Source organism: Hakea prostrata, chromosome 2 (assembly GCF_041222555.1).
Source record: "Hakea prostrata isolate BN-2017 chromosome 2, UWA_Hpros_2, whole genome shotgun sequence".
NCBI lineage: Eukaryota > Viridiplantae > Streptophyta > Magnoliopsida > Proteales > Proteaceae > Hakea > Hakea prostrata.
The window spans coordinates 36,908,495-36,921,786 of record NC_142601.1 but is presented as its reverse complement, the minus strand read 5'-3'; the positions used below and the strand labels follow the sequence as shown (position 1 = coordinate 36,921,786).

The 13,292-nt window shown below is 39.2% G+C and overlaps 2 protein-coding genes across 2 annotated transcripts; both read right to left on the bottom strand.

Moving 5' to 3' along the window:
• Positions 1-224: 224 nt before the first annotated feature.
• On the bottom strand, positions 225-1,033 carry LOC149024284 (uncharacterized). Its single transcript, XM_089143448.1, has 2 exons — positions 965-1,033; positions 225-782 (listed from the first exon to the last, which is right to left on the bottom strand). Exons 1-2 carry the CDS (start codon positions 1,031-1,033, stop codon positions 225-227), a joined length of 627 nt encoding a protein of 208 aa, XP_088999574.1.
• Positions 1,034-11,675: 10,642 nt separating this feature from the next.
• Positions 11,676-13,292, bottom strand: LOC149024283 (uncharacterized). Its single transcript, XM_089142920.1, has one exon. It carries the CDS (start codon positions 13,215-13,217, stop codon positions 12,024-12,026), a length of 1,194 nt encoding a protein of 397 aa, XP_088999046.1. The 5' UTR covers positions 13,218-13,292; the 3' UTR covers positions 11,676-12,023.

Sequence of the window (13,292 nt, the reverse complement as noted above, 5' to 3'; positions counted from 1 at the left end):
TTGAGTAGCATCAACTGATCGATTGACACCACTCTATCCATACTGTCCATTTTGTGCATTCCCATATCCATGTCCCATACTCCTAGGATGAAATGATGGAGTAAAGTATGGAGCTGGTCTATTGAACTTCCTATCACCTCTGTCAACATAGCCAGTGTTCTTGTTTTGCAGCGTTCGCTGAAGATAGAAAATTTCCCTTTCTAACTCTTCACCTTCTTTGAATTCTAAACCATCTGGGCATAGCTCTCTATGGGTAGGACTGAGAGGTATGTCTTGATAGAAGGTTGGAGTCCTTTGAAAAACTTCTTCGTCTTTTCTCTGTCCACTTTCATCGACTCAGGAGTGAAGTAAAACAGTTCCTTGAATTTTTGTTGGTATTCCAACACCAACAGGGGTCCTTGGACAAGCGCCATAAATTCGGATTCTTTAGCATCCTTAACTGTTTTAGGGAAGTAATTCTTACACAATGCATCTTCGAAAACTACCCATATAACATTATTATTATTATGCAAAGCCTCTAAAACTGATCGGAATGCATTTGCTTCATGCTGGAATTTTTGTTCTACAAAGATGATCTTCTTAGCTTCTGAACACTGCAAATTCCGAAAAGCATTCTCCATTTCCCGAAGCCACTTATTAGGAAACAAAGTGTCCTTGGTCACACCAGTGAAGTTCGTAACCTGAAGTCTTAAGAAATTCTCCATTACCTTGGCATGGTGTACAACTGTATTACAACCTGCAATAGATGTGCCATCTACATTAGGGTCACTTGGGCAGTACAGCTGTCATTATGCATAGTTATGAACCCATTCATCATCTGACTAAATTGGTTGCTCTACTATTGCATCATATTCCCCATTATATTCTGAACATCTTGTATAGTCACAACCTAGGTAGCACTGGGAGAATTTCCAATAGGTTGATCATTCAGGTGATTATGGTTTCCAGCTGCACCGGGAGTTACAACTTCATTGGGGTTACTCCCATTCCCATTTTGACCAATCGTTGCATTTCGATTCCTTGTGTTCACCATCCTGTCATTCCAACACCAAGGAAACCAATCAAATTTTCTTGTCAGAAACCCAATTCCAAATCTCAAGCATGCATATAACATGAATTCATCATCCTAGATCATAAAGTAGGAAAATACCCTAAAATCCAAAAATTCAGGAGTTTTGGCAAGGCTGGTCACCTAGGGAGACCAAGGCAGGCGACCAGGCCTTCCCTGTGTGATTGTGGGTCCTATAAAGGGCCCATGAACCTCATTTTCTTCATTTTCATTTTGCTTCAAACTCTTTCTAGCTCTGGAGAAAAGTTTCCTCTTGCAACCAAAGGTGATTTTGGGACTTCCTTGAGCTTCTACAACTCCAACAACGCCTCTTTAGATCATCAAACCACATGTATGTCACCGGTTACCTCTCTGACGGTTTAAATCCATATGCATTTTTGTTTCTAACCATGAGATAGGCTAGCGTTTATGTTAGAAACATGTCTAGGAATGTTTTTCTTCACTTTCCAACCATTTTATACTCAATTCATTGTCTCAACCACAATTTCTTGTATTCTTTTATAAATTTTTCATTATTCATCTTAGATTGGGTACCTATTTGATGAAATTTTTCTCAAAACTCAAATGCACATAGATTTTTTTTAAACCACTTCTTTTGCACCTGATTTACTCCAAATCATGATCCCAACCTTTTCATATGGTTTGTGCTCCATATTGCAATTTATCCCAGAAGTCACAACTTTGCTTCCTTACCAAAAATACACATTGCTGCTTTTTTTTTTTTTTTTTTTTTCCTCTTTCAAATTAGATGGATGTGAGTTTTTCAGTAGAAACCACTCAACTCATTGATCTTACTCCAAATTATTGTCCAAACCAAGCACACATTTTACACCCAACTTGCATTTTTTCTCAAAATTCACCATTTTACCCACTTTTGCCCATATATAGCCTTGCTGAATTTTTACTAATGCACTGCAACTTATTTCCTTATCTTCACCAAATTTAGATACATGGTACATCGAGGAGGATGTCATGGACCCATGCAAGGTCGTGGTTATACTCCGGGTCCACACCACGGCATAGGGCATCCTTATCTCTTCAATACTCAAGATGCCGAGTATTTGTTCCATACATTCTTTGAGGATTCTCCCGTAGAGTTGATGAGATGAGAGATTTCCATATTCAGGAGAGGTTTTAGGCTCTAGGGTGATATCATCTTCTTTATGATGATTTACTGGTCTACCCCGAGCTCGTCAGGTATTTCTACAGTAACTTGATGCACATAACAGAGGATGATGGACAAGGTGGATCATGACTAATGATCTCCAGGAGGGTACCAGAGACTCCTATCCGTTTCTCCACCAGGATCTTGGCTCGTATATTTGATGTCCCTCATATATCTGACCAGTGTTGGTGGATTCCATCAGCTACAAAGGACATTAGTTACTTATATCCCTTCGAGCTTAGTGGTATTTGCTCCGTGTTATGGGATGACAAGAGATGTGTTCGCAGCTGCAACACCACACATGCTTCCATCAGCTAGGGTTCTTGCTCGTATCATCGGCAAAAACATTGTGCCCAAAGGAGGGCACCACAGTAGGATCATGACGATGCAAGCCTTCATGACCTATTCTTTTTACGTAGGTCATCACACCGATCTAGCCTACATCATTAAGCGTTCTATGATGGATAGGCTCGAGTATCCTAGGGTCAGGAACTTTGCATTCGAGCAACTTCTTACTCAACTCTTCCACCTACTTCAATGTTAGCTTGGAGGATACCAAGATGTTACTCTAGGGCTTAGGGGAGGTCATGGGGAGTCGTCTAATTTCATGATGGGACTTCAGGGGTATTTGCACATCAAAGGGTAGATGAGGAGGTCTAGGCCGAGGAGGAGGATGAGGACGATGAGGATGCTCAGGCCCATGATAAGGTTCAAGATGATGAGCAAGAGGGCGAGCAGGTATAGGAGGAAGAGTATGATGATAGTCCGCCTCGACAGATGGAGGTCCCTCACATCAAGTTCCAGAGGTGCCACCTGCAAACTCCACATAGTGGTATAGGATTTTCACTAGTTTGGAGAGGATTGAGGCTCGATAGGTGAGGATGGAGACTCGCTTGACAAAGATGGAAGAGAGACTGTCTTGAGTGGAGGACGAGGTCTATGCTCGCACTGATCGACATATTAGAAGATCTCAAAGACATTCACTTAGATAGGTCATTAGACCTAGGATTTTGACTTATGTTGATTTCAAATGTATTTATTTGCTTTATCTTGTAAAATTTCCTAATCAATTAATGAAGTTCAAATTATACTTTTTTCTCTTTATTTATTTTACATTATGGATTTTTTTTTCATTTTAGAAAAAATCTACATTTTGTTTCACCATTGTTATTGTGTATTATTCAAACTTGATGTACATTAGTTTTGATATCTAGTTAGTCGTTATCTATTATTCTCTCTAGGAAAGACTTCTGGATCTATGACCCAAGGGTGCTCCACCACTATGTTTCGTGGTTAGGGTGGTGTGAAACCTTGGCCTTTGATACCACTCTGTCACATCCACCCAGCCGGTATCCATTCACTCGAATACCTGAGGGAGTGATCCATAGCCCAACAAATCAGGTGTCAGACAATCACCAACAATTCCACATAATAGTCCAATCATGAGCAATAATAAATCAATGTCATAAATATTAATAAAGAAATATATCAAGTAGCAAGGATCTCAAATCCAAATCACAGTGCGGAAGTGATGACAAAACTAAAGTAAACCACTGGAAAAGGAAAAAGAAAGTAAAATCAAAACTCCTAAGTCTTCTAATGCTTCACATACTTCTCCAATCGTTTGTACACTTGCAACTTAGGATCAATATTCAGCTCGTAGTCCCATCAGCGAATGAGGCATCTCCTATTATTGTTGATCGGAGCCATAATAGTGCTCCATACTGGTACTGGGATAGTACCACGAGCCACTGTCATTTCCTATTGCTTCCTCAGCTGTATAATAAACTAAAAATATCTCTGAATCAGAGCTTGGGATCTCTTCTTCAACTGCATAGTAATCTAAAACAACAGATTCCTTGAAGGGTGAGCTCAAAAGAACTCAGTGAGTAGTTCACAGACAAATAACCAATATTATAGTCTAAACCAATATATCATACAGTGCAACATGACATGAAGTGGAATGCAACAATGAAACTATACTCTAACAGATGCTAATCTCTAATGGTAGACACACATTAAGATAGAACATCAGCCTCCTCTAGGTAGGTTTTGTCACTCTGATCTCTCATGGGTTGGTTACTGGTCTTAAGATCCAGGGTAAAGGGTCAAGGCGTCCCTCTCGGAATATCACCATGGATGGAGTTTAGGTCACCACTCTCTCACCACACCATTGATATGAGTATTGGCGCGTGTCAATGTCATACCTAGCCCAATGCAAGTCAACTACTCAATCACATCAACTTAGGTTCAGATATCACCCCTCATGCATCTTACACTCTTGACTCAGTATCCTCCCCTACTAGAGTTAACATGTCCTATGGCTCCAACTAACTCAGACTATGCCTTCCCTTAACCCTATTGGTCATCCACATATAATCACAGGAAGCTCTCATGTCCTCACACAAGTTGGCTACCAGTCTTAAGCGCCCATGATCCTAAGTCTATTAAATGTAACCCTACCAATGAATTGCCCACACAATGTGGTTGTGTCCTCTCATGGGTTGGTTACTAGTCTTGAGCGCCCACCTCCCCACATTGATGCCACGAGTCACTTGACATCAATACCCATGCCGATAGGGTGTTGTATGACGGGGTGTGAAACCCGGCCCTAACCTTAACCCGGATACTCTTTGATTGTAGGTCCGAAGACCCGAAGTAGAAGTGAAAGTCAACTATGGGCCATATTGGTAGAAGATATACTGTTCGACTCCGAACCTATGGAGATTGAAGATGATGCCCCATACTTGAAGACAGTGTTAGATATAGAGAAGAGACTGCACCTTGATGAATAGAAGATTATTTGATGACCTTAGAGCTTGGTGGGATATGATTTAAAGCCATTTTTCCATGCTTGGTATGTTATAGAATATATGTTTAAAGTTTCGTTTGATTCCGAGTAGTGGAAGACCCTCAAATCCCTATTTTTGGCTTTGCTGTCAGCTTAGGTCGAGTGCTTGGGTCGACTTGCCAATGCTACCCAGCCAATCGACCCAGAGTTGCTGAACTCGAACATAATCTTCTGTTTTGAGAATCTTGCTATATATACCCCACGACTTCGTGATTTTAGTATCCCTAGCCTCCATAACACTTAGAGAACGAAGGGAAACCATCTCCAAGCCTCCAAGAGTGAAGAAGAAGACCTAATCTTGCAATCTTGCAAACTCTTTCTCTCTTGTTCTTCAATTAAAGGTTAGTAATCTATCTTTTATGTTAATGATTTATTCTTTCTATGATCACCCTCATCTCTGAACTGAGATTATGATGAAGATGCTACAACCTTGTAGTCATATCTTTACAATCTCTTTTCATTCTCTTGTACTATGATCATCTCATCCATTCTTGACATGATTCTTATGATTTCTTCTTAAACTATGATAATATTTCCTATTTTGATTCATTCTAGCATTATAGATGCTTCTCTATGATTATTCATACCTCTGATCTACTATGTTCTTGTACTAGAATGAGATCTAATCATCTCTAGTTCATCTCTTTCATTCATAGCATGTTTCCAATGAAAACTATGATTTTTTTACCAAAATAGAAACTATGGTTCTAAATTAGTAAGTAATGTTTTAATGGTGGTTTGATGTCTAAATTATGCTTTTTAGTCTTAGACTACTTTGTTAGACAATCCCTCCAAGTTTCGTCGCATTCCGGTTTGTGTAGCATAGGTTTCGGATCAAGATTCTATTTTTATTTTCTGATTTGCTCTTGGGCAGATTGCCTGGGTCGACTGGAGCACTCAACCCAGCCAATCAACCCGCAACAGCAGAATCTGTTTTCTTCGTCTGATTTGATTCGATTCATGCTTATTCTTTTAGGACTACTTCCTAATGATTGTGTGATGCTATTCTAGGGTTTAGTTGCTAACTTTGGATTCATCCTCTTGTCCGTCCGGAATATTCTCGAATCTATTTAAGGTAAGGAAAGTTGTTACCATATTAACATAGATTGCATAGATTTAGTTTCTAATTTGGGAACTACTTAGATTTGCTACTGTTATGTTAGTTTCTATTATGATATGAATGCTGCAAGTACATTAGGATCTTATTTCCTTATTTACTTTATGTACTTGATTATGTATGAATACTTACTCATGTATGTTTTCTTATTTATTTAATCTTGTCTTATTATACTCTTTCATATGATGAGATATCTGTCGTGGATGATATGACTGAATTATGATTGTGATTGCTTAGGTATGATTTGGGATTGGGCAATGTCCTTATGACATTTCTGTCCTTGGACCTCATTGGGAGTAGTATGGGATATTTCCAATGTTGCCCTTTGACACTTTCCCGGATTATTGGTTTTCATACCGAGGACTTGTCTAGCAGTGTTTGGCTAGGTTATACCCTTGTTATATCAAACCCAATTCGGAAGGGTATTGAGACCGAACGACCCGTGGTAGCAATGGGGATTCATGGGTGCTCAAGACCGGTGAGTTATATCCGTGAGGGGACATGAATCACATTGTGGGGACCATTTATGGGTAGAGTTGCATATGGATAGACTTGGGCTCATGGGCGTTCAAGACCGGTAACCAACCCGTGAGAGGACATGAGAGCTTCCCGTTTACTATATGTGGATGACCTATAAGGTTGATGAGTCCGTATTTGAGAGAGTCGGATACGCTGACTCTAGTGTGAAGGATACCGGAAAGGATCGCCAGGGGCGAGGAATGGACGTATCTGGATCTGAGTTGATATGACTAAGTAGAAGACTTGCATTGGGCTAGGCTTTACCTTGACATGCGACAATACTTAGACCAAACGGTGATGTGAGAGAGAGGTGACTTACCCCTAACCATGGATTGTCCAAGATGGATGAAGGACCCTTTGCCAACCGGCGTTGTGAGATGAGACCTACCCAAAGAAGTATGGTGCTATGACTTAAAGCATGTCTGCCTATAGAGACCAGCATACATAGAGTTAGACTCATACATGCATTGTTGTCTCATATCATATCACTTATTGCTTTGTTTGTGTTACTATGTTATTTATGCTATTATGGAATAACTTGCCTTGCTGAGTTTCTTTTGAAACTCACTCCTTTTGTACAATAATTTTGTTAGACTATTCTACAGGTTTTGATGGCTATGAAGCGAAATATGAGGAAGCGTACCATACGCAAAGTGTTGGTGATTACGAAGATTTCTGTGAAGATCCCTCGAGTGGTCTCTCTTATTACCAGGATTAGCCCTACTGTGGAGTGGGAGCGTCTGAGCATCATCGATGAAGTCTACGTTTATGAGGACATCCTTTATAAAGTAGAAAAGACTCTAGTTTAGTTAGATTATATCTTTCTTTCTTGTCTTTAGAATCAGTTGTAATCCCATTTGATTTTCGAACTACATTCCGCTGCACTCGTGGAGTGAGATTCCGCCTCACTCTACTTTTGATTTATATATCTATTGATATATTTTCCGCACTCTGATGATTATTCCGTTACTTACTTTGATTCATTTGAATAATACTGTTAACATTGATTTAGTCTTGTTCTTGATTATATTGTTGTGAATGTGGGAGGATGATTTCACTAACTACTGGATCTTGTGGACTGTGGATCACACACTCGGGTATGCCAGATAGCGTACCGGCTAGGTGGATGTGACACGGGGTACCTAACCAAATTCCACTAGACTTCCTAGTCATGGCATCCAGTAATCGTGAAAAGTACCAGGGGCATCATAGGATTGTCTTCCATACCACCTCTGCTGATGTCCTAAGCCAGAAACACCCAAATAGATATTCCCCAATCCACAGTCACATATACATTCACTTTCCACAAAGTAGTAAGCAAATTCAATCACATTCCTAATTCATAAATCAATTTGAGTCCATAATGTAACATGTTGATACATACATCAATATTACTAAAAAATGACTTATATTCTGTAATTTCAGAATCATAAACATCATTCCTAAATCCTAAAACAACAACATGTGTAATAATAAACAAGTTTCACATTATATAAGAAGGTAACAACAATTATGTGCAAGTGAATGTTCTCACCTTGCTATTGATTTACAACTTTGAAAGGTAAGTCAAAGAGTATGTTCATGCTTCCCAAGAAGTCCTAATAACATTGTTGGAAAATGCCATGTCAGCATTTGCCACATTAGCCTCCATTGGTTTTGATGATAACAAACATGAATTACCAATGGCTATATTCAGTTGTATTGTTTTAGTTCAAGATGAGAACAAGTGGACTAACTCAAATTCAATGCCATATGCTCAAGTCAAGCCCAAGCCAAGATCATGCCAAGATGGACATGAAGATAATCATGAAGAATGGAGTACAAGAAGACTCAAGAACTTCAATGATCAAGACTTAGTTGGAAATAGGACTTAGGACACTCTCACATACATGCATACGTAAATACATTGAAAATATGTAATTCATGTCACTAGACTGACCTAGGACATAGTAGAAAGGTGTATGTGGCTTAGGTTTGACCAAAAAGTCGAAAAACCCGAGCCAAGTCCAAGTCCCAAACTAAGATAGCAAAACTATGCACCAGACGAAATTCTATCAGACGAATGATCATCTGGGCTGAAAACAGGACAAAAATTATGTCCGTTTTCTATCCGTTGGGGATTGGGTTTAGGTACTCAAAGGTGCTCTATATAAGCCCAATTCACCTCATTTGAGAGGGTTGACACACACACTTGATCACCCACTCCCCAAGTGATCCTAAGCTCTCAAATCATAAGCAAACAATTGTGCTTTGCCTCTCACCCTCTCTCCAACCTTGAAGAGCAATACCAAGGTACTAAGCAAGCTTGGTTCCACAAGCTTGAGGTGATTGAAGGTGTCGGTGGTGCATGCATTTCATACATTAAGCATACAACTCTTATTGCATCACATTCACACAAGAGGTAAAGTGTCACACCTCTTGTATGGTAACATCTTTCCTTTGTAACCGTTTCAAACTAGATAGATTAGAATTGGTTTTGGGTGCTCTTGCCCATTAACAAAGATTGATTGGGTGTTGTTTCCCGTGAACAAAGATTGTAAAGGGTGTTCTTGCCCTACTTGATAAACAAAGATTGTAAAGGGTACTCTTGCCCCGTAACAAAGATTATTGTAAGGTTTTGATCTCTACCCACTGTATTGAAAGAGAATCATTAGTGGAATACTCTCTTAAGGCCAAGAGAGGAGTGAACGTAGATTTGTATAGTCGAACCACTATAAATCCTATGTTGTGGTTGCTTGTTATTATTTAATTCATTTGAATTTTCAATTTACCTTGTATTTCCACACAAACCGCAAAATTGGGGCAATCCACTAATTGCAACCGATTCACCCCTCTCTAGGTTGCACCAACAAACATGTTGGTTCAAAGTTAGAAATAACACTAAAGGTCCTATATTAATAAGGAAAATAAAAGACCAACACTGAAGGGTGTGGTTAGTTGGTGTGGTTGCCTTAGGAAACCAGAGTAAGCTTGGTCGCTTGGGCTGGATGCCTGGGCCGACCATGCCAATCAACCAGCCTACGAGTACGGACAGATTTTAATCGAATCTTCAGAAGGCTTCCCAATTGGGTTCCAAACTACTCCGAAAATACTTAGAAAATTATGAAATAATACTAGAATATGATTTATCATAGTTTAGACATCAAATAAAGAAAAAAGAATGAAAACCTAATGAATCATATATTAGTTCTTCTTCGAAATCAGTCTGGAAGATTCAGGGATATGCCAGAGTGAATAGGGATTCACTCTAGAGTGAAAAGTGTAGAAGAAATAGGTTGGCGTAGTAACTAGAAGCCTTTAACTAGGTCTTGACAGTAGGAGAAATCATTCATAGAAGATAATTAAAAAGAAGAAGATGAGTACTAACACTTAAGAAAGTTAATCATCGTTTAGAAACTTTGTCAGATGCTCTCAACACTGAACAATTGTGACTCGAGAGGACTAACGTTTCTGACAATAAATGTGACGTTTGGAAGACTCGAGAAAAATCTGAAAACGATTAATCTTCTGTCTACAATGTTTCTGGTTTGCGATCTAGAAAAACATACCAAGCGATCGGTTTCTCAATCTCGATCGTTCGGTTTAAGGGGCTCGTGATAATTAAAAATAATAATTACAGACCAACTGGGTCAAACCATGGTAGGTTCGGTTAGTTTTGGTTGGGACTGGAACAAGAGGTTAAATCAGAGATTCCTTGGGGGCGAAGGAACTCGATTATTATGGAAAGAAGCATGATCATGCTAGACTTGGGATGGGCAATCATGACCAAGAAGGAAAAGACAATCAACTTGGATTAGGGGAATTAAACCCTACGATCGTACGGTTATAGATGAGATTTGTGAGTTGATCCAACGGTCGGAAACAAGAAGTAAATCATATATAAGTCAAGGAATAGCACAAAGAGAAGCTAACTGAATCGTTTCCCTCCATTCAATCTCTCAATTAAGCTTAGTAACTTACCAGGGCTCTTCGGTGGTGCACTTATTGATTTCCCGACCACTGAGTCGGCCCACGTCTAACTTTCGTTTTGCAGGTCTTTGAAGGTTGAACAGTTTTCAAAAGCATCACTCATCCTTATAAAATCCACTCTAAACAATCACATAATCAAACTGTAGAAGTTGGTTTCTTCGACTTCTTCTTTATGCATCTACTGCCCTTTGAGAATAGAGAAGACAATAAAAATAGAAGTCTAAAATCTTCTTTGCTCTAGCAAGAAGGCACAAAACTTTGTTTCAATCTTCAACGATGATGTCAGATTTTCAGTTCATTCAATGCCCATTTTAGTGTCAAAGTAAGTTGTTAACTAATGTTTCAGATTAAAGATAAGGCAAAGGCAAAATAGATTCTGATTAAAGATATATTGGAATTTCTTGCTTGATCTTAGAGGCATCTGGTTTTAGGGCATCGTTAAATGTTTTCTATGATTTTTTTTATTGGTTTACACTAAATTCTACAGTTTAAGTTCGTTCATCTAGAAGGAGTCCACCCTTCAACCTCGTCCTTAAACTGAGGGGAAGGATGCATATCTTCGTTAAAACCCTCACTAGAAAGAAAGAGAGAGAGAGAGAGAGAGAGGGAGAGGAGTGCTCGGAGAAGATGGAGAAGATGGGTTGCAGAGAGAGATGACACTATTAGGGCAATTAGCTTGAGGTATTTTGGTAATTTCACTTATCAAAGGGCATTTACGTAATTTAACTTCAGATTTTGTTGAATCACTAAAATGGCAACAAGGGTATTAGTATCATTTGCTGAATCAAAATGAGGGCATTATTGTCATTTCTCTGCTCAAATGGCATTTAGGTAATTTAAAATCAAATTTTAAATTATTAATATAAAAGTAAGAGGATTTTGATAATTTTATAACCCATTTAAAAGAAAAATTTAACTGTGGTTAACTTGTAATTATGCATATGAGTGCTATGTAATTTTTTAGACAATAGTGGGTGGTCACTAATTTCACCCCAAATATAGTGGCTGCAGTGTAATTTTCTCAAAAGGAAAAAAGGGGGCGGGGGAAGAATACATAATTTGCAGGAAGAAGATTTATAAAACATGAATGATAATATATCCAAGCTCATGCTTCACACAACTAACAAGTAACAACATACAAGGAGGGATGCAAAACACTCCTCGAATTGCTCACTGTTTCAGATACTTGAAGAAGAATTGTGGTATAGGAAAACTTCCCACTGAATGCACAGAGAATCAAATCCCTTAAACCAAAACCATATCCCAACAAAATAAATATTCAGATTTCTTTTTCTGTGGCCTCAGGTATGATAGAACTATAGTACAGTATTGTTTAACAACAGATAGGGCAATGGATCAATCCGTTTTCGTTGCACTCTCCACACTTGACCATTTTGTTGCTGTCCTCATCCAAGACCTTACAACTTCCACTGCAATGCCCACACATTACAAACCTCAGGCTACCACATCCTTCGCAACCGGCCAAGGCCCTTGGAATTCCACGAAATAATGCTACCAAGTTCCCTTCTTCTTCCATTTTCAGCACTTCATCTGATCCTCCAATCAACCTTCCTTTCACAAACACTAAAGGTACTCTAACCTCCATTTTGCCCATCAGACGCCTCAGTTCCTCTCTAAACCCAGAATCCATAGAAATGTCGCGCTCAGTCATATGGATATCATGACATTCTATGACAGATCGGACATTGTTGCAGTCCTCAAAAGTTTTTCTGATTCCTCTCAAGGTGGTAGTGTAGATGATAACAGCATTTTCGCCACCAGGAGGACATTTTTTCTCGAACTGTTCAAGAATAGACTCTGAATCAAGGGCCTTGTTGATTCTAGGTCCTGGAAAGACCATCTTCTTAATCTGTTCACCTTCTTCCTTAAGTTCTCTCTCAAAGGATGCAAGTAGCTCTGGGTCAAACAAGGGACTGAGACTCTTTCTTGGAGTTGGAATTCCAGTTTGAAATCTGAAACTGGTCGAATGGAGATCTATTGGAGTGACTTTTGTGGGTGTCTTCAAAGTGAGCGCAGCCACCTGCACATTCTCTGAAGAAGAAAAAGGTTTCAGTACCTGTTTGGGATTTCGCTCTGTTCCCCCAATCGCACCATCATAACTGCTCTGTAGGTGCTTGTTCTCCTTTCCTGAGACACGTTTTTTCTTAGGAGAATTGACTGCAGTGAGGGATTTCGGAAGATTCGTCCCTACTGTAACTCGTGTTTTGGGGCTTTTCTTGTTCTGGGTCGAAATTGGTGATTCGTCTTCTAGATCTTCCATCAATTTCCAAGCGTTGATGACTTCTGGATTTTCTATTTCCTTCTTCTGAAATTTTGGGGACACAAGACAAGGAGGAGACATCGTTACCAGTTTAATAGTTTCCTCCATGGATTCTTGATCGAGTTTCAAAACTCCATATGTGCTTGAAGTGAGGGAGACGACGTGATTCATGTAATCGCCGCCATTGACAACTCCAGTTTGCAAGTTGATATCCTCCCTGAACAGTTTCGACGAAACGCAACCCATTCTGTTAGTCTCTTCTCAGTTTTCCAATTGCTATCTTTAAAATTAAGAAAGATAATGCTTTCGTTAAACAAATAG